This window comes from Pecten maximus, chromosome 13 (genome assembly GCF_902652985.1).
Source record: "Pecten maximus chromosome 13, xPecMax1.1, whole genome shotgun sequence".
NCBI lineage: Eukaryota > Metazoa > Mollusca > Bivalvia > Pectinida > Pectinidae > Pecten > Pecten maximus.
Window position 1 is genome coordinate 37,751,646 of NC_047027.1, and position 23,026 is coordinate 37,774,671.

The following is a 23,026-nucleotide window of genomic DNA, read 5'->3' on the forward strand; positions in this document are numbered from 1 at the left end:
GGCTGTGTCCTGCTGCGTTAGACACCCACAGTAGCTGTGGAATGCGTCCTCGACTTGTGGTCATTAATGACCAAGGTACAGCATTAATTTGGCCGACGCTCCTGTAGGAAATTATAGAACTTTCCAATTCCTGCAGATAGGTCCAGCTTAATTTATTGCTTGGCAATTTAATTTTGTGAGACAATTCAAGAGTTATCTCCCTTGGTGGAGAAGACTTCAACTCCAAGCTATTAGCTGCAGATGCGTTGAAATCTAATAAGCCCAACAATTGGCTGTTTTCGATGTTCAACCTGGATGTTAGACTAAATAGGTAAGATCAATAAAAATCCTCTTTCAGTCATTCAGTCATCTTACCATCATGCTTGACCTACTTCAGGAATCTGGGCACAGCTGTCAATTTTGTCAGGGACTTTTAATACATGTTGGTACCTAACTGTGATTCCTCTGTAAACAGACGCGGAGAAATAGATATATAATACCATGTGTTGATGTCACACCAGTTTTCTATAAAAAAATTTTATCAATAAAATTGTTGTACCTTCAAAAGTCACTTTCTTTGACCTTACATTTTGACCTTGACTATGCTTTTGACCTTTGACACTGACCTTTGACACAGTGATATGAATGACCTTGAATACATCTTCTGTTGACCTTGACATGTAAGATGACCATGGCTTTTATAGTTAGCTTGTATCTGTAGTTGACTTTGACATTTAACCTTGACCTTCAAGCTATGCAGTTGTCCTTGATTCCAGATCAACAAATTGTGCTAATGACATTGGATGTCTATTTCCGTTGTTTGTTGTATATTAAATATCACAGTACATTACAATGCTTAAATCATTGTAGTGCCTAGAGGTTAGAAGAGTTCCACTTCCTCACGTAGAAATCACATCTTTAGTGGTTTTCACATGAAGGTGTTACAGTTGTCGGTCTTTAAGAGTCTTTGGTCAGTTCACAATTCTTCAGGGCGTTTAGTCATAAACATGGTCTGTCAGTATGGGAAACAGAAAATTACCAATCTGTCAAACTCTGACCATGTGATGGCCACTCTAGTAACATAAAGTAGTTCCGGTATCAAAATGCTTTTATTGAAAAACCAAGTGCCAAAGACAACTGGTGTGTTATTGAATTAGACATAGAAAAACTGTTCCACGAAATGGCACCTTAATTGTGTTATTTCGGGACTGTTTGATGCTGAATCCACAGCAGAATAACGGGTCGACAACCACAAGAAATTACAATATCAGGTGTGAAGAGCTCGCGCAAGGGCAGACAAGTGTCCCAACTTATGCTGGACTCTAAGCATCCTCCTGTAAATAATGAATTAATGCAGACAAAAATGGCCGGGAATTATCCGGAGCACTGAGGTGCAAGGAACGCACTTGTGAAACTTTAATGACCGCGTACACCAGAGTGAGGCTGCCTGCTTTATCATGGTACCCTCACTTCAAATTTGTCAGGCAGATCAAAATTCCTAGCCAATGAAAATCAATACTCCCAAATATAAGACCAACAGTCGTAATCCTCTTCTCCAATCTTTGAAGACGATTTGGCTAGCCATGATAGTTGATTTTTACTTGCTCAAATTTTTTTTCTTCTCAAAATGTTGGGATAATTTTCTTGATAATGCTTCAAGCAAAATTAGTGCAAAAAGCAGTCTAAGCATACACATGTAACAAAGAAATTTGGCAGTATTAGACCTAGGGGTCTCGCCCTCCGATTACCGTGACATTTATCCGAGACACTCGCCCATTAAATCTAGACCCGTTTGTCGTCAGAAGTCCTGCTCTTGTTCTTGCTGTGGGAAGAGTTGCACCATATGCCTCTATACAACCTGGGTATTCTTTTTATTAAATTTTTAATATTCAAGGATTTTTTTTATTTTAAATCTGGGTGAGATTTGAGTTAAGATAACACATGCACTGTTATGTTTATGTTTTTAAATCGTGATCAGGTACAAAAAGCCGAACACTGATCTCACTGAGCTATTTCTATGATGTATAAATATTCTTCAGATCTATGGATTTTTTTTTTTTTTTTTTTATATGAACTCTCTGGAAATTTTTCAACAAGCCTTGAAAATTTTGAGGAGAATTGTCACATGATTGTTCAAAGTTTTGACAGTAATCATCAAGTAGAGAGCCGACTGTTAAGTGTACAGGGCGTCAAAGTTTTGTCACATTGCTGCAGGAAAACCATAAATTACCCATAATGCAATTCAAAATGTTGGGTGTCTTTCTGTGTTTTGATAGTCTGTACTGAATACATTCCTTGTAGTGACATTTTTGTTTAAATTTGATTTTCAATGAATGAGTCTGGAAAGATATATAAATGTTTGATATTCTATATCAGCACATTAAGAATTAGTTCCCTGAGAATTTTCTTTGTATCAATATCCAACACACTTGATATATAAAATACGGTAATAAAATCATGTGACTAGTCATGTGATGGCCATGTGACTAGTCTCTGGCAAGTCATGTGACTATCTCCAATCAGAATACATATATACAATCAAATAGCATTTCGGAAACTGGTTATACAATTTCATCTGACATTTCAATATAAGATGGAACATATTAAATCGTAACCGTACTTCATCCTCCAAGACGTCCTTCTTTGTTCAATAAGATACTAGGAGAACATCACATTAATCTGAGTGTTAATGCGATCCCCCCGACAGGAAGTGTGCATGGTCGCCGTGGTAACTTGAGTTTATCCAATCAGGTTGGTTAGTCAAACATTTCGACATACATCACTTTTATATATACAATCGCACAAATTTAATCATTTCTAGATAAATGTTTTTCTCCGTACATCTGGGATGTTCAAGCAACAAGTGCTAAACAAGTTTTAGCGATGGGCTGTCCGCCAAATTTAAATTAACGGAAAATGACCATTTATATCAGAATTTTTCTTCCAAGTCTCTCAACTGGCCAATAGCAGAAATTGTGTTTGTAACTGACCTAGAAATTAAATTTGTAAGTTAAATGAATAGAATCTGATGTGGAAAGTGCAATAAATTGTTCGAATTTATTTGTTTTCACATGTTATTCTTTGGCCTTATACGTTTACGCTTTTAGCGGTACTCAAATTTACAAAGAAATGTTGATTTATTTAAGAACATGAAGCCACAGAGCAGTAGAATTCCAAGACCTGTTTGGAAGAGGTCAGAGTTCAACATTGAATACTTCTTCCATTGAGAGATTTCTGACTTTTTCTCAGGATTAATTACTTCCCGGCATATACATTATATTGGTGTCCATTTATACAGCTTTGCTAACTAGCTTAATTGCATACGATCAACAATATTTACACATAAAAACATCTGTTGAGATATATACTTTCCTTTTACCTTGAAGATTAAGCGAGATTTTGAAAATCTGTAGGTAGTTATTACAATATTAATTTGGAAATGATATTAAAAAAAAAAAAAAATCCTTAATTACGATATGACAGTGAAAAAAAAAATTTCCTTAATTACGATTATGACAGTGAAAAAAAAAAATCCTTAATTACGATTATGACAGTAAAAAAAAATAAATTTCCTTAATTACGATTATGACAGTCAAAAAAAAAAAAAAAATCCTTAATTACGATTATGACAGTGAAAACAAAACATTTTAAAGTACGTATTTCAATTACATTTAAAACTCGTTTCCTGAAAACTGGACATATATTTTTCGTGTGAATATCATAAATCTGATGTCTTTAAAATGTAAAAATGGTATCATTGACATAAATTAGAACTAATGTAGATCATGAATACAATTATATTTAAAACACAAATAAGCTGTGGATCACTGTACGGTTTTTAGAATATTTTAGATCTTATTTATACCCGCACTGCATTATGGGTAATTTTATCTTGGTGTGTAATTATATTGTGAAACTGCCTTCAAGACTTTGCCGAATAAGATTTCAGTATCATCCATATTCCAATATTACCAAAGCTTTTTATCATGTAATTCTACCAAGCCCATGTCTGTACCCTGTTCCATTATAATCTATCACTCGCTCTCACTCCAGACCTCTACGATACAGCCCTTGGAGTGTTTCAACTCTGTCAACCTCTGTTTCAATTTGACGGTATATACTGACACAGATAAATATGTTTGAGGTGATTCCCCGTTCCCCTCGGGCTCCCACTCAATCTCCTCGCTCTCCTGTTGATGATTAAAAGCTGTGTACGATAAAGTCTGATCACCGATATGTGACACGAATAATGTAATATCACCGTGGCAGCCGCGGTGCCGAAACTCCGCCCTGAAGTTACACGTTCCTACCGATTCCATTGGGCCCTGTCAACTTATACTCAATTGTGAAAGTTTAGCAGGGATATATACATGTACATATGTATATAAAAAAGACGAGAAAATTCCTAGTGACAAATTATGAAGACTTAAGGCTGTATGCTACCTAACTGTGACTTGGAGACTTAAGGCTGTATGCTACCAACTGTGACTTGAAGACTTAAGGCTGTATGCTACTTTACTGTGACTTGGAGACTTAAGGGTGTATGCTACCTTACTGTGATATGAAGACTTTAAACCCAAAGCATCTCTTCATCATTTGTCAGTGTCTATAACATTTGTGGCCTCAGAACAAGTGTATCAGATTTGATCGATCATCGTTATGTTACCATCTTGTTATTTCTACTGCAATAAAACCTTTCCTATCCTAACAGAAATTATATATATATATATATATATATATATCATGTCTGTTTCAAAAAAAAAAAAAAACATTTCACTGAAGATACAGATCACGGAAGTAGCTACAGTTAAAAAGATTTGTAATTAACCAAACTGCTGACCTGTCCGTCTCATGCTTTCACAGTTTTAAATGCATCCATGGCCAGGAAAGGAAATTTCATCAAGATGAGGGTAATTAGCCCTTTGCGTTAAGGAGAACTATGTCACTACGAGGCGATTATACTCCCATAAATATCTATCTCACAATCTTCGCACCATATCTCCAGTAAAATTCAATAGTCGGTGGTATAATCATGAAGTACCGCTACAAAGATGTGTATAGCTATCCCTATAATTATCAAAAATTACAAGAAGATGGTGCTTTAGGGCCTAATGTTGTTCTGGATTGCGTTAACCTGATTAACGAAAATCTGGCTCCTGCTCTCTCCTCAGACTACACCGCAACGTGAATTCGACGTTGATGTCTATTTCGGTGACAATATTTGGCGCAATTTCACACCAATTTGTACAAATGGTGTGTATACCTGTCTGATAAATAAGTGGCCATTTTGTCGTAGACTGACCGACTGGTAGCCTAGACATCTATAATACCTGCACGATTGTGGTTTGATATCTAGACAGTCGATGAAGAAACTGATGTACAACGGTGACCATGTAAGTCTTTGTGACTGAAGATTATCATAATGTTTTTTTATCACATGATCATGATCAGGTGTCATGGGCCAGTAGATTACATGATCAGGTGTGGGGTCGGTTGATCACATGATCAGCTGTAGGGTCGGTTGATCACTTGATCAGTTGTGGGGTCAGTTGATCACATGATCAGCTGTAGGGTCGGTTGATCACTTGATCAGTTGTGGGGTCGGTTGATCATATGATCAGTTGTGGGGTCGGTTGATCACATGATCAGCTGTAGGGTCGGTTGATCACTTGATCAGCTGTAGGGTCGGTTGATCATATGATCAGTTGTGGGGTCGGTGGATCACATGATCAGTCACCACTAAACCTTGTATGTATCCCACTATCTTAACAAGAAGTACACATTTTCAGTCTGTGGATTAGACTAGTGTCCCTGACAGGAAGTACACATTTTCAGTCTGTGGATTAGACTAGCGTCCCTGACAGGAAGTGCACATTTTCAGTCTGTGGATTAGACTAGCGTCCCCGACAGGAAGTGTACATTTTCAGTCTGTGGATTAGACTAGCGTCCCCGACAGGAAGTGTACATTTTCAGTCTGTGGATTAGACTAGCGTCCCCGACAGGAAGTGTACATTTTCAGTCTGTTGATTAGACTAGCGTCCCTGACAGGAAGTGTACATTTTCAGTCTGTGGATTAGACTAGCGTCTCCGACAGGAAGTGTACATTTTCAGTCTGTGGATTAGACTAGCGTCCCTGACAGGAAGTGTACATTTTCAGACTGTGGATTAGACTAGCGTCCCTGACAGGAAGTGCACATTTTCAGTCTGTGGATTAGACTAGTGTCCCCGACAGGAAGTACACATTTTCAGTCTGTGGATTAGACTAGCGTCCCTGACAGGAAGTACACATTTTCAGTCTGTGGATTAGACTAGCGTCCCTGACAGGAAGTGTACATTTTCAGTCTGTGGATTAGACTAGCATCCCTGACAGGAAGTGTACATTTTCAGTCTGTGGATTAGACTAGTGTCCCCGACAGGAAGTACACATTTTCAGTCTGTGGATTAGACTAGCGTCCCTGACAGGAAGTACACATTTTCAGTCTGTGGATTAGACTAGCGTCCCTGACAGGAAGTGTACATTTTCAGTCTGTGGATTAGACTAGCGTCCCCGACAGGAAGTGTACATTTTCAGTCTGTGGATTAGACTAGTGTCCCCGACAGGAAGTGTACATTTTCAGTCTGTGGATTAGACTAGCGTCCCAGACAGGAAGTGTACATTTTCAGTCTGTGGATTAGACATGCGTCCCCGACAGGAAGTGTACATTTTCAGTCTGTGGATTAGACTAGCGTCCCTGACAGGAAGTGCACATTTTCAGTCTGTGGATTAGACTAGCGTCCCCGACAGGAAGTGTACATTTTCAGTCTGTGGATTAGACTAGCGTCCCCGACAGGAAGTGCACATTTTCAGTCTGTGGATTAGACTAGTGTCCCTGATAGGAAGTGTACATTTTCAGTCTGTGGATTAGACTAGTGTCCCCGACAGGAAGTATACATTTTCAGTCTGTGGATTAGACTAGCATCCCAGACAGGAAGTATACATTTTCAGTCTGTGGATTAGACATGCGTCCCCGACAGGAAGTGTACATTTTCAGTCTGTGGATTAGACTAGCGTCCCTGACAGGAAGTGCACATTTTCAGTCTGTGGATTAGACTAGCGTCCCCGACAGGAAGTGTACATTTTCAGTCTGTGGATTAGACTAGCGTCCCCGACAGGAAGTGTACATTTTCAGTCTGTGGATTAGACTAGTGTCCCTGACAGGAAGTGTGGATTTATCTTAGTATGTGGAATGGCTGTAACATAGCCTCTCTGACAGGAAGTGTGGATTTATTTCAGTATGTGGAATTGCTGGTAGCCTCTTGAGATGATGATATCACGATTTATTGAGTGAGAACAATAATACATGTATAACATAGATATTGCCCAGCTATCAGTTTCCACTGATAAGACAGAAATTGTCTGGTAAAATTATCTTGTGTCAGAAAAAGTATTATATTTATGTACATGTGATTGCTCTGATCAATATGATTTAGAACGAGTCAGTGGAGCGGTGCGTCTGGACGATGTCGCTCTCCACGTCCAGGAGGTGCGGCCGTATATAAATGCCCTGCGCCCTGCCCATCACATGCATGCTCTTTTTGTTTGAATACCCTTCAACCCCCGGCAATATTAACTTACATTAATTTGTATTCCATCTGCTATCACAGTCCATCAAGAAAAAAGGTTTTCAAGGAGGAACAGGGATCTTGAAATAATCGTTATGTCTGAGCAGAGAATCTTGATTGCTTTACTAAACACACTCAGAGAAAACTAAGCCTAATTGAACAATACAGAGATCACTTTTATCTGTTTGGAATGAAGATTTTTCAGGTTTGCCAAATTTGATTTGCATTAAAAGACTTATATGTGGTGTGGAATTGTATGAATGTCAAGTTTATTATGGTATTCAAATTACACAGGTTCAGTTTATATAGAAATACATGTATAATCCACCTGGTGGACACCCTGGCACACTAGCTCCACCTGGTGGACAAAGGTGTACTAGCTCCACCTGGTGGACACAGACACACTACCTCCACCTGGTGGACACAGACACACTATCTCCACCTGGTGGACAAAGGTGTACTAGCTCCACCTGGTGGACACAGACACACTAGCTCCACCTGTTGGACACAGGTACACAAGCTCCACCTGGTGGACAAAGGTGCACTAGCCCCACCTTTGTAAACAAGTATGTACTAGCTCCACCTGGTGGAAACAGACACACTAGCTCCTCCTGGTGGACAAAGGTGCACTAGCCCCACCTGGTGGACACAGACACACTAGCTCTACCTGGTGGACACAGACACACTAGCTCCACCTGGTGGACAAAGGTGCACTAGCCCCACCTGGTGGACGCTAGCAAGGTGTATTTTGATCCATACAGGTGATAACCAACCTTATTATAAGCTCCTCACTGTTACCCGTATTCCCACCTATAATTTCTGCAAGAATATTGAACCAGTTATCAGAACCATGCAGGATCGAAGCTGTCATCGTTCTCCTTTGATCTGCTTGCTATCATGCATGTTTCAGACAGAGCTGCAGAGGCTGGGCCTGATTAAAGGCCAGAGGTTCCCTTTGTACCCCATCATTGAGAATTATACAGAGCTACCTGTTTCAGCCCATATATCACCTCGCTGCACAGTTCTATGCAAAATGCATGTATTGGCACAGAATAGACTCAATGTGCTGGCAGTCTGTGAATTATTTCAGAAACCGGCAAAAGGTGGTTATAATTAGGAGCTTTATATAGCAAGCTGATAAGTGGTGCATTCTTATAATTACATAAGACTGCTCATATGTTACAAAATAATCCCTGTTATCTGATTGGTCAATATATCAGCCAATCAATTTACACCAATTTATTCACTTCTTATAAAAAAAATATGAACTTATTGCTATATCAGCTAGTTTACACCTATTTATTCTCTCCTTATCAAAAATAATCTACAAACAAGATTCATTAAAATGATGAACAGGAAAATTTGTGAAAAAAAACCCAACAAAAAATGAAAATGTAACCAATTCCATATTTACCCAATAAGTTTGAAAGAATTACGCAATTAAAGTAATGAAACAAATTTTCATTCACCAAACACACCAATGAAATGGAGTTGATACAGGTTAGCTAGCATGCGGAACAAAATTAAATTACATTGGCCAGGTGTTATCGCTGGCATGGGGAGAAATGTGCAGCTCTCCATAGTAACTGATCCTAAAACTCGGCTAGCAATCAACTCCAGGCTCTACTTTTAAACAGAAAAAGAGAAAATTAAATTGAATTTTGAAAAAAAAAAAAAATTTAAAAAGTGCAGACAATGAGATGTGTATACTGTATGATAAAGGCGAAATTGTTCCACATGGGACACTACTCTGTGTAATGTGACGGATGTGGCAATTTATCCTCTGGAGGGAGGGTCGAAGGCCATGCCAAATGAAGGATAGGCCCTCTGACACACTGTGCAACCTTGAACAAGTCTGGTCATTGTAAGCACGATTCATAACTGTTTTACGTATACATACATCATAGATTAATAGCTGTGTTATGTCATTCATAGGATCGTAAACAGAAGATAGATTTGACTGGTCAAATTTTTGTAGTGACCATGGCTCTTGACTTATGTAAAAATTGCATGGAATTGCTTCTGTGTATCAGATTTAAAAGAGATTGGCATTTCAGATAAAGTCTCAAACTAAACCTTAATTATGTTTTATAATAGCCTGAATCCTTAATGTATTTACCAGTGCAGTTTCTAGCTTCATGCAGCAGTTGTCCATAATTTAATGATCTGAAGTTGTCTTTGGACTTCGGTATCTAATATATGGAACAAAGATTAACTTTTTAGGATATCAACGGTAAATTGTATGAGAATATGTAATAAACAAGAGGGCACTGGTCTTACCGTTCAAAACTCATTTGGTGGAACAGTGATGTGGTGATTGCAGGCGAAAATTATGATACTTGCCAGAAGTCTGGTCGGAGGTCTTCTGCGACAATATAAAGAAAATAATATACAGCGGCTGGTTCAGCTGGGGTGTGATTCGGAGACGTCAAGAAAATCTGACCGTTGATAGATAAATAGGTGGCGTTGTATATGTGAACAGTCGACAGAATGTAGATTACTGTTCGAAAAAATATTGACTGATGTTAGTCCGCTCCTGTTTTAAAGAGTCAATCATTGGAGTGGCAATTGATGTTGTAGGTCAGTTTAGACCAGACACAGGAATTGATGACACACCAGTTACAAAGTACACAAATTGATGACACAGTTACAGAGTACACAAATTGATGACACAGTTACAGAGTACACAAATTGATGACACAGTTGAAAAGAACACCAGAATTGATGACACTGGTACATAGTACATAAATTGATGACACAGTTGAAAAATACACAAATTGATGACATATATCAGTTGAAAAAGTACACAAGAATGGATGACAGTATACAAAGTACACAAAAATTGATGACACAGTTGAAAAGAACACAAATTAATGACACAGTTACAAAGTACACAAAAACTGATGACACAGTTGAAAAAGTACACAAGAGTTAACAATTTGGGAAGACAGCACTAGTGCACAGGTATTGATGACACAGTTGAAAAGTACACATGTATACAATATCGATGATACATTTGAAATGTAAGAGTTGATGTGCTAGAGATTACAGTAAAGTAATATTATATTCAATAGACTCATAAAATCCGAGGTAATGATGATTAAACATTGTACATCAGATATTGCAGTTCAGCTGTTTCACACAATTTAACGACCTCATGTTTGAGAAAAATATTTTCAGAATCCCAAATACACAGGGACATTTGATTAAACAAAATAATTTGTGTTGAGTAAAGTTTCTTGCCTATGAGCTGAAATTTGATGTCCTTTCTATAAAATACTCGTATAAATGGTCAATTTATCCATTTAAAATAGACATGAAGTGATGCCTCTAGGTAACGAACATTCATTACAGATAATTACCGCAAAACTCTAAACAGACTGATGTAATTTTTAATAACACCATCAGGTTACATGATATTTTCCCTGCTCTTTGCAAATAGGATTTAAGTTCATTTGTAAAAGCTATCTACAAAATCTCGAGGATATTCGATTGTGTGGGTTGTGAGAGCCTTGAGATGTTTTCTAGGTTTTAGATATGACGGAATTATCGTAAATTTCCCTTCAGCATAATCTATCAATCTAGTACATTTGTGGTTAAATTTGGAATGTCAGTTTTAATTTTCATCAAAATCCTGAGTATAGGGAAAGCGGCGATAGGAACAAAATGAGGCTTTAACTGTGATACGGTTGATATCAGTGACATTCTAACTAAGGTGCTGAATTCGGTGTCAGAACTTCAAAAAGCCGGAATATTCCATTATCTCAGATCCATGTGTGTTTTGTCAGCACATTTCTTAATGTTTTCCACAACTGACGGGGGCCTTAATTTAATTAAGGCTTGTGGTATGATTACATGATCATGATCAATACTCAGGAGTTGTCTCCCCTTATGAACATCAACCAATAAATGTCCCAAGCTGACAAAGGTAAAAGTCCAGTTTTTTTTTCACTGGTGGGATATATATACAATATTAACATTGAACACTGCAACTTTAAAAGCTTTATTACAGCTTGTAGTTCTGTACTAATTGAATTTAAATTCTATTCATAATTAAATTTCCAGTTATTGAGTTGAAAGGTTGGTGTTAATGTGATACTGTTTGTGTTTCGGATTTCTAAATTAGTTGAATGATTTGTGTACCCTGCTATATACATGTAAATTAAAGACCATTCTGTTTCTCCATGTTTCTCCAACCCCCACCCCTTGGCTCCTCCCCAGCCCCTCATCCTCCCTCTAACCACACACTCCTTGGGTCAATCTACCCCAGTCCCTCCCCCTCTATCCAGCCTCGCTCATTGCAATAGGTTCCCCTCAGCCCCTCCCCTTTCTCCAACCCCACTCCTTGGCTCCACCTCAGCCCCTCCCCTTCTCTCCAACTTCCACTCCTTGGCTCCACCTCAGCCCCTCCCCTTTCTCCAACTTCCACTCCTTGGCTCCAGCTCAGCCCCTCCCCTTCTCTCCAACCCCACTCCTTGGTTCCACCTCAGCCCCTCCCCTTCTCTCCAACTTCCACTCCTTGGCTCCACCTCAGCCCCTCCCCTTTCTCCAACCCCACTCCTTGGCTCCAGCTCAGCCCCTCCCCTTCTCTCCAACCCCACTCCTTGGCTCCACCTCAGCCCCTCCCCTTTCTCCAACCCCACTCCTTGGCTCCACCTCAGCCCCTCCCCTTTCTCCAACTTCCACTCCTTGGCTCCACCTCAGCCCCTCCCCTTTCTCCAACCCCACTCCTTGGCTCCACCTCAGCCCCTCCCCTTCTCTCCAACTTCCACTCCTTGGCTCCACCTCAGCCCCTCCCCTTCTCTCCAACTTCCACTCCTTGGCTCCACCTCAGCCCCTCCCCTTTCTCCAACTTCCACTCCTTGGCTCCACCTCAGCCCCTCCCCTTCTCTCCAACCCCACCACTTGACTCCACCCCAGCACTGGCCCTCACCTCATCTCCTCTCTCTGCATAAGTGTGCTGTTTATAGTGTCAGCCTGTCCATGCCAAGCTGATGTTGTTTATACATTAATAGCCCATGTCTGATAGTAAGCCCACCCACGTCTGTTGGAGGTTAGTAGAAAACATCAAAGTTGATGTGTTGTTGCCCTGAGCTTTTACGGTAAATACGGTACTATGATCATTATGACCTAGATTCCAGCGGACATCAAACTTCATATATGACAAAATGTCATATATAGGTCACTGTGACCTTATTTTATGCGTCTTTGGCTTTCAATAGGTTTAGAGGTTATAGTTAATCAGCCATTATTTGAAGGTAACCGGGGCTATTTCTATCTGAACAGAATCAGCTGGAACATATATGTATCGTTTATAAGCGAATATTTTCTATCAGGCACGGTCTGGTGCACAAACCTGATGTCCGACATATTTTTGACATCCTTCTGTTTTCTGAGACAACATTATTGCAGACACCATCTCTTAAGAACTATTCACGCCTGACTCAGCTTCATTGTATATTATCATAAGTGTCAATGTTCTCAAAGGTTCCAATCTTTTATAAATAATTCTCTCATTACTGACTTTGCAGCAGTTCCGGAATTCCGAACTTTTATAGAACAGTGCAAATTCCTGGTCACGAAAACAACACAGGAATCTGTGACTATTTTCTAATGCAGAGGAAAGGAAACCATAACTATAGCAACATTGTAAAGTAATTTGTCACAGAATAAGTGTCAAATTGATCTGGATCCAATGAACGTTTTTCGGAATGCTTGTATTGTGTAACTATTTCAAGAGTTTCCCTGACAGCTGCCTCCTGAAATAAGATGAATTGTTTAATCTTTTACAAACTTTTACAGTTATCCAGATTTGTAACAGACACAGAGAAGGTTTTATACCAAAAGTAAGGTCCCTTTAGCTGCAGGTTTTAATGAAAAATAGCCTGCAAGGAGATTAGAGGATTAAGGCAGTGTGTAGGAGCAATCAACTTCTCCAAATGTTTGACAAGGCCCTTTGAAACAGATCTGGGATCTGTCTGTTTGATGGCTGTTGTGTTTAACACTCTGAATCTCTGTACATGTTATTTAATCAAATTCATTTCCATTTCCAGGGAACTGTATTGAAATGTTGCAAGATTGGTTTTTAATGGTTGCATCTCCACATTGTAATTGAATTACAGGTGAGATAGACACACTATATATTCAAGGTTGTGAATGACCAGGATTTTATTAAGTCTGGAGATGCAGAATGTTTGAATGGTATGCAATTTCTTGCCTATTTGGAAACAATACAGAAAATAAAGGTTTTGGATGATTCAGATTGTTTTAGTGACTCTAGATCTGTGGATGCTGGAAGCTTGCTTGGTATGTACCAGGGAACATACGAAATTGATAAGAAAATGTTCACTGAACGAGATTTTATCTGTCTGAGTATATACTTGTGCATTTTGATGCGTGAATATTCATGTTTATCTGAAATATAAAAAAAATGTATTAGTTACTCTCGCTATAATATCTTCTCTGTGAAGCGGATGTAAATACATTTTTGTATCATGACCAGGTGGATGTCGTTTCTTCATGTAATGTTGAACACAAATTCCTCTGTTTTAGGCGGAAGTTGATAATTTTATGTATATACCGTATTTGACCTAATAAGGGCGCAGGGCGCGGGTAATTGACAGTGGGGGCGCCCTTATTAAGATTAGTTATTCTGTTATTATTATAGCAGAATACCCAAGGTTGTGGAAACGGTTAAATATTCAGTCATAAAAATATTCCAGATGAAGATATCTATTCATTATCATATATTAAGCTTAAACATCACTTGAATACTCCTGTAAACTTGTAAACCATGCCAGCTGATCTTTAGACCAGAGAACGTGTGTTCCACCATTTATGTTCAAATGGAACTCTTTTGTGTTCTATTTATAGAAACAGGTGATTTCCCAGATCATATTAGACATCGTTTTCTTTGACCTAATAATTAATTTACAATGTTTTTTACTAGCTTTCTGTTCTGAACAAAAGTTATTTATCAACAAGAATGAAGTCTTTACTTTATCTTCAAATAAAGATGGTAAGTTATTATTTACATGTGTGTTTAGTTTTGGGTGCTCTTTGCACTGACATGTCATCTGTAGCCTGTAGGAATACACAAAATGTGGCGAAAACATGTGTTCCAGTTACTTAATTTGCTGAAGAAAATTGAACACATAAAGTAGCAAAATATTTCACATGAATTATTACTTTTGAACACCATTTTGACACTCAATCAAAGATTTATTTCCTTGAAAAAAGGTAGGGGCGCCCTTATTAGGTCAAATACGGTATTTCTTTTCCTCCTCCATATCTCCTAACTTTAACAGATTATTAGCGAAATACTTATGTTCCTCTCATGAATGGACAGTTATTTTTGGACTCATTTGAAATCCAGTTACATCTGTAATGGGCTTTGCTTCTTATCAATTTACTCTGAGCCAATTTTAACAAAACACCTGTTTTTAAGTCATTAAGTCTAGCTAATGGCATCAGTTTGTGATATTCTTTTTAACAATTCATGGTTTGATATATGACCACTTTAGAGAATAATTCTCTGATTCAATGTTAAAACATTTCTAACTACTTTTTCCGTATCAAACTTAGCCTACAGTGCCAATAACTTGACTCCGGGACCAAATCGTGATCTGCTTGTTCTTTCACTTATTATTTCAACTATCGTCATTTCCTGCGAATATTTCCCGCTCCGGGAAGTAAATTAAGGCATTTTTGATGCTTTTGTAATATAAATTCCAAATATCCCCACACTGGCAGATTTCCCACTGGTTAAACATTGATTGTATACCTAATGAGTATATATATAGGGGGATTTATTTTAAAATGATTCTGTGCCGTTAAACATTGACAGATGATCATGATGACTTCGCGATAGATGATGATGACTTCGTGAATTACCGATAATGTTTTGAATGATGGAAATCAGAGACATATTGTGTTTATTTTGAATATATATATATATATATATATATGTTAATGTTAATTAAAGCTTTATTTAAATTAACTTATCAGCAATTTATTTTGTTTACAAGTAGTGTAAATCTAGCCGACATGTGGATGAATATCTGTGCATTGAAATCAGTTAATTCATCTGCTGCTTCAATACAAATGGAAACGTTTAACAACTTATAGCCCACATTTTGTTTTAATTTGGTAAAAAAAAATCCATAGATAGCCTGCATCAGCAAATAGTTCATAATAGGCATCTTCTGGTGTAAAAATAGTATAGCCCGCGGGCAATACGCAAGAAATCACGGTAGATCAGTTTTGATTCAGAGCTACTATTTCCTGTAAATGATAAGGCCCTGTATGCCTGTTCATTTTAGAGTTTTGCTCTATAAGTGATACAGGCCCTGTGTGCCTGTTGATTCAGAGCCATGTCCTGTAAGTGATACATGCTCTGTATGCATGTTGATTCAGAGCCATGGCTGGAAAGTGATACAGGCCCTATGTGCCTGTTGATTCATAGCTGTGGCTGGTAAGTGATACAGGCCCTGCGTGCCTGTTGATTCATAGCCGTGGCTGGTAAGTGATACAGGCCCTGTGTGCCTGTTGATTCAAAGCCATGGCCGGTAAGTGATACAGGCCCTGTGTGCCTGTTGATTCATAGCCATGGCTGGAAAGTGATACAGGCCCTATGTGCCTGTTGTTTCAAATCCATGTCCTGTAAATGATACAGGCCCTGTGTGCCTGTTGATTCATAGCTGTGGCTGGTAAGTGATACAGGCCCTATGTGCCTGTTGATTCATTGCCGTGGCTGGTAAGTGATACAGGCCCTATGTGCCTGTTGATTCATAGCCGTGGCTGGTAAGTGATACAGGCCCTGTGTGCCTGTTGATTCATAGCCATGGCTGGTAAGTGATACAGGCCCTATGTGCCTGTTGATTCATAGCCGTGGCTGGTAAGTGATTCAGGCCCTGTGTGCCTGTTTATTTAGAGCCATGACCTGTAAGTACAGGCCCTGTGTGCCTGTTGATTCATAGCCATTGCCTGTAATTGATACAGGCCCTGTGTGCCTGTTTATCCAAAGCCGTGTCCTGTTAAGTTTGAGAATGTTCATCAGCCCATTGTGTTAATTTTTTGTCATGTATGGATGTTTCGCCTTAGTGCATACTCGTGTGGTCGTGACCAAAATTTGGTCTTTCTCTAATTTGTATAAAAATGTCTAACCAATGTATTAAGGAGTTATATGCCCTGGGAAATCTCGTGTAGGCTTGAATGATGACATGGATTTCTGAAGATTGTTTGAGCAGAGAAAATGAAGGAAGAACAATTCTTTTCTCTTTCCACATTTGTATTGTCTCTGTATGGGGAACATGCCTTGTGGTTTTCTGCTGTTAGCATGAATGATATAATGGTTTTCTTGTTTGAATGGAGAAAATGGTGGAACATTGGTCTTCCCTGAGGATAACTTAGATTGTGTTAAGATCAGGATACAACAAATGTTGAAAGCTTGATTAGCTCAGCCCACAAATATTTCCTTTTATTTGATTTAGGGGAAACAACAAATTTTTAACTGAGAAATGTATTCAAGAATGAAATGTTCATCTTAAAGACTTAAAGTGAGAAAGTCTGTTTTTTTGTTAACGAAAGATGAAAGAGAATTTTAATTGTGGATACTATATGTTAAGTTGAGGAATCTTTCAAACAGTCAGGAATGAGAAGATGAGAAGAGTTGAGCTTGTCGGTGAAAGGAAGGCCAAATGAAATTGATACATGTTTCCTGTTCAGAATTTCCATGGTACCAAGTTATAGCAAGTTCATAAAATAAAGAAAATAATGTTTATAGGATTATTGAATCAAATTCTACTTATCCTGACAAACAAGAACATCACAAAATAGGAATTACATAAATACCAGAAAGACATTTATAGAAAGACAGGAATCACGTTTCCCTACTCTGCCTAACTTGGTTTCATATTCTGTTATAAAACCAATATGTCATTATTATAGTTTTGACCTTGACCGACAAATATTTGGTGTGATCTCTGAGGCTCCCTGCTGAGTGTGCATTGTGCAGTAGGATTCTATAAGGTGTAAACGCTAGTATTGGTAACGGACTAACTGCAGTAGCTGCTGAAATAATATTTTAAAAACACAACAACAGCACTTAAATTTCCCCGCACAAACTCAATTATTTCCTAAAATATGTCTTTGGAAATTGAATTGAGATGAATGGTAGTTTGGCCGAAGGGCCTGATATTGCTAGCGAAATTGACAAGGGCGGATAACTCTCAAGGAAAATTGGGATTCAGGGCTGCCTCGGGGTTAAGAATTTATTCGTTCATTAGATTTTTTTTGCGATTCTGTTTTGAAAATAAGTTTGGACAACATTTCAGGTTTTTTTTTAATTTTCCAATTAGAAACCATGTGCACATCAATTTTTTGGTTTGTCATCTCTTTAAAGATATTTAATGATTATAATTGCTAAATGGCCCCTCAGACAAATTGAAGGTCACATGATGAGGACCAAGGTCATCTGAAGGATATGTCCTTGGTATATTTTTAATGAAGACAAGAAAGCCATGGAGTATAACCCTTATACAGAACGTGTCGTCCAGTTAGTGCGCTGTAAGTTTTACACGTCCGATCAACACAAGGTTGACAAGTGCACAGTATCAGTTGCGGTGTGTTGGGATCTTCCTTGATTAGCTGTGTTCTTGTGACGTTGATTGCCCGACACCTGCTACCCTTTATTAGCTAGGTTGTGGATAATTCACCTGTACGGATCCTTTATCGCTGGGGTATATGACCGCTGTGATCACGCTATAGTTATAGACGGCCATCTTGATGTTACTTCACCACCCCGTTAATTTGTGGAGAATTGTTTAATTTCTATTCTCACCATTTTTATTGACAGTTTGTAATCTGACAAAGATTCACAGACGGGAGATAATGAACGGTTATCTTTTCTGAATTATCATGTTGTGGGCGAAACACTCCCTCTGGGCGGATTTTCTTTGATGTCATTTTCATGTTCAAGAAAGATATGAGATTTTGATTATACCAATAATCACTAATTAATTACTACATTATCACTAATTAATTACTACATCACAAGATGAGACACTATCAATATTCCTATTCTAACCAACTGTCACAAACAAGTTTAATTACCTGTGTGGTTACGTCATCAGATCTATTTATAGATTCTAAATATCTCCACAAACAAGCCCGAGGCCACAAATAAGGTCCTGTCCTCAAATAGGCCCCAGTCCACAAATAAGCCCCATGTCCACAAATAAGCCCCCTGTCCACAAATAGGCCCCAGTCCACAAATAAGCCCCATGTCCACAAATAAGCTTCTTCAAAAAAATATTTAGGATTTTTTGAGGGTATTGTGCATATATACATGAAAATAAGAAACAATTTCAGCTTTTCAGAAGAAAAAAAATCCATACCAAAAATGCATAAAACAAGAAATATAACTGGCAAATTTGACATTATTGTATATTTTGAAAACATCTTTCTTTAGTTTTGACAGAATTGAACAATCAACAGGCCCAGGGATAATTAATTATGAGCCAGGCAGTGTGGTTTAAGATGAAGTTTCTAATATAAATGTAGAATATCTACTGATATAAATATTAGCATAATTATCAACCTACAGCACTTGGTTACAGTCTGTATTTAAAAAGAGAAAGATATCAATTGTATGTTCAATTCAATAGCTGTGACAGCATAATTGGAAACAACCAAGTTCTGACCAATCAGAAAAAATTACTGCATTTACTTCGATACTATTGTATGACTTAATTTTGCAAACCAAACTTATACAGCTTTGCGGAAAAATCAGTAATTATAAAATCAAGGAAAATGTGGTGTTCGATCAGGAATTAAATCTGGTTTTAAGTTGTAGATTTTGTAAAGCTTTTACAGGGTATAAGAAAGTATTTGTCGAAGATTTTAGTTTCCATGGTAACCAGTTATGGTGATTGGATTTGACATTGGAGTAATCTTGTTTAAAAGTTTCTAGTGCCTGGGAAATAAAATTCAATGTTTTTTTCGAGAGTTGAGAATTGTATTATTTTTTAATTTTCTATTGTGGAAATTTTACATGTACGTGTCCTTGAATTGAACAATTGCAGTCTTTCTAGAAAATAGATATTTTTTAAAAGTTCCAACATCTATTGTGGAAAGTAATCTGTTTTGTCACGAGTTGAAATTCTCTCTAACAATGTTTGAATTAAAGAAATATGGTTAAAATGTTTCATTAATTCTGTAGAATCCCAGGCCTCTGGCAATAGTTGTACTTACATTTTTACAATATTTAAAAAAAAAACTTCTTATATCTTCTACTGACCAGAATCATAGATTTTTCAGGAAATCTCTAAGCAATAGTTAGTTTTTTGCATAATCGAAATTGCAATGTTTCTATACATCTGAGACATTTAAAGACAGCGTGAGTTAATGTTCAAACATTCGGTGGTAATCATTTCTGATTTTCGTCTGGTATGGCAAATTATGGGATGTATAAGGCAAAAAAAACAGACATAGTTGTGTCATTTGGAAATCCGTCCTCTCAGTTGTATGGCAAATAAACATTGGAAAGACAATATCAGCAACAGTTGCGAAGTCAAAAGGTCATCTAGTCGTACACGGTGCTACATCTTCTGGCGCAGGAAGCAAGGTTGTTGATCATGTAGATTAGATATTTATTGATCCTCTGATGTTCGCAGGGAAATAAACGCTGAAAGAATTTTACAGAAAATGTATTATTTATCAATAGTAGCATTAGATAGATTCTGTTTCATGGGTTTAATTTGTATTTTTTGTTGTACCGAATGTAAATAATTCAATTGTAGCGACTTGTTGGGTGAAATAAGTTTTTAAAGTTTTGTTGTAGGATTCTGAGGTTTTTTTTTGGATGGTTTTTAAATTAATCACTACATTGGATTGACAAAATGAACCATCATATGTTAATTAGCATGGAGCTTTTAAAGGAAACTATTCCAGTTGTCGGAAAATGAAAGTGATAAGGTCACATTTTTAAATCAAAGTCAAACAAAAGCTTGTTTATATATACATTGATTTGCCTACTTGTCGTTACAGTGACATCTGTTTAATCTGACCAGAGAAAAAAATTCTGTGTTATTTGACCCCTAAGATAATTTTACTTGTCTAACCTGACCTCTGAGATATTTTTCCTCTATATAATCTGACCCCTGAGATAATTTTTACCTGTCTAATCTGACCCCTGAGATAATTTTACCTGTCTAATCTGACCTCTGAGATAATTTTACCTGTCTAATCTGACCCATGAGATAAGTTTTTACTGTCTAATCCAACCCCTTAGATAAGTTTTTCCTGTCTAATCTGACCAACCAAATGTGTTTAGACTTAATTTGGTATATAACAACCAAAGTTTATTCATGTTTGTACTTTCCAGCCTGAAAGAAAATATAACATGTTTCACAACATCTAACTTATTAAAAGTTTTGATGATTTTTTTAATTTAATTAGGTATTCATATATTTGAATTTTTTTGTCGTTACAGCTCCCCCTAAGATCACCAACAGCTCGCCTAGTACTCTCCGTCACCAGCAGGGGGCAACAGTAACACTATTTTGTCAGGCAGAGGGATCTCCAGAACCTCACGTAGAATGGACCAAAGATGGAGAAATCCTCACCAACTCACTCCGCATCACCCTCAGTCCCGACCGTACACAACTTACCATTCGTAGCCTGGAGCGGTCTGATGGTGGACCTTACAGTTGTACATTCCGTAACTCTCTCGGCCAGGTAGCTCAGCGGATAGATCTCATTGTAGAAGGTAAGTTGTGGAGACAGTCCTTCGCTATTCCTACTCTTGATTTCCTACTCAAAATTCCCTACTCTACATTTCAACTCTCTAGATTCCCCACTCTGGAGTTCCTACTCTGGATTAAGTGGAAGGCAAGTTTGTTACTATTGTGCCACAATTATAATGCTACTGTCACCCATGTACCAACCAATATCCAATTATAATAAAGAAAGATATATTGTAATCATACTATTATGGTCCATGAATTCAAAAAACTGTTTAAAATATCTTAAAATACCCATTTCTGTGTCAAAAACTTCTCTCATTGTCCCGTGGTAATGTAACTTTCTGACCATATTTTTTTATCAAAGGGGCATAACTCTTAAAAGCCATTGAGATGTTACCTGCACAAAACAACATTCTGCATATAGATTTTTTAATTAGCAGACTGACCATTTCCCTAATGAGAAAATACTTAATGGTATATTATAGTACAGGTATTGTTGTATATAGAAGAAAAGTGAACTTAGAATAATTAACTTAAGATAAGAAAGATTGCAGAATCTGATTCTGATTCCAGAATCCGATTCCAGAATCCGATTCCAGAAATTTAAGTGATAATCAAAAATCTTTAGGCCTTTTCTTTCAGTTTGATACAAATAATTCCAAACTAAAACTAAAGACATTTTTCCCAAAAAATGAAATAAAAAACAAACAAAACAAAAAGTTAAGAAAAAAACCTGTTGATTTTTCAACAGTGATATAAATAACTACTATTATGGAGAAACACTAGCCTCGAAAGATCAAGCACAAAAAAAAAAAATGTCAAAATACGAAAAGAACTAAATATCCCATTTTGGCTGCACAAGAATCTTTGGTGTTGATTATAAGCATTGTATCACTATCAATCAATTATGAGCATATTTGACAATTAAACTCAACAAAATGTTTAAGTTGATTTTGTGGCTGGTTCAGGACAGGCAGACTGTGTTCTTATAATTACGACAATTTCATTGCACGGCTTAAAAAAAGCTGTCATTTTGTTTTGTGGCTGATCATTTTAATAACATGTATGAAACCTGAGTGACTAGAGGTTTCATCCCTATCATCCGTCCGTCTGTCCGTCCGTCTGTCAGTCCATCCACTCAATTTTCCACAATTTTCTCAGCCATGTTTCAAGATTTGTTGGTGAAAGTTGGTATGAAACTTTTCTTTTCAGTATGAGTAGCTACAGATCAAGTTTGAGTTTCAAGGTTTTTGGGTCAAGGTCACTGTTACTATTTTTAGTGGGGGTTGGTAGGGGACATGTATTTTAAGCAACACCCAGCATGCTTGTTTTAAAAACAAGGGGAGATAACTCAATGAAGAAATGATATCAGTTTGATACGTGAAGTGAGTCTACTCCAGCCCGTGGGGAGGGGGGGGGGGGGGGGGGGGGGGGGGGGGGGTGATATACAATCTAATCAAAGATATAAAATAAAGTCACTTTGTCTGATTGAGTTCTACCAAAACACCATTCAGACTTTGAAATCTACAATGTCAGCCATTTAACTTACAGCTGTAGTATAAATCACATGAAGCTATTCTCAAATGGCCACTCCATTGTTTGTTTTACTCTATATGTATCGGTAAAAATTCTCTTCAAATCTATTGTCTTGGTAATGTTGTTTTAAGTCACATTCAGCTTAATATATGATACACATAAAA

General features: G+C 37.6%; 1 protein-coding gene across 1 annotated transcript in view; it reads left to right on the forward strand.

Annotated features, from left to right (window-relative positions):
• The window catches only part of LOC117340749 (protein turtle-like), a 174,275-nt gene that overhangs the window by 107,273 nt on the left and 43,976 nt on the right, over window positions 1-23,026 (forward strand). The window contains exon 2 of the mRNA XM_033902510.1: window positions 21,074-21,349. Coding sequence (XP_033758401.1) covers window positions 21,074-21,349 — 276 coding nt within the window. The remainder of the gene's footprint in view (window positions 1-21,073; window positions 21,350-23,026) is intronic.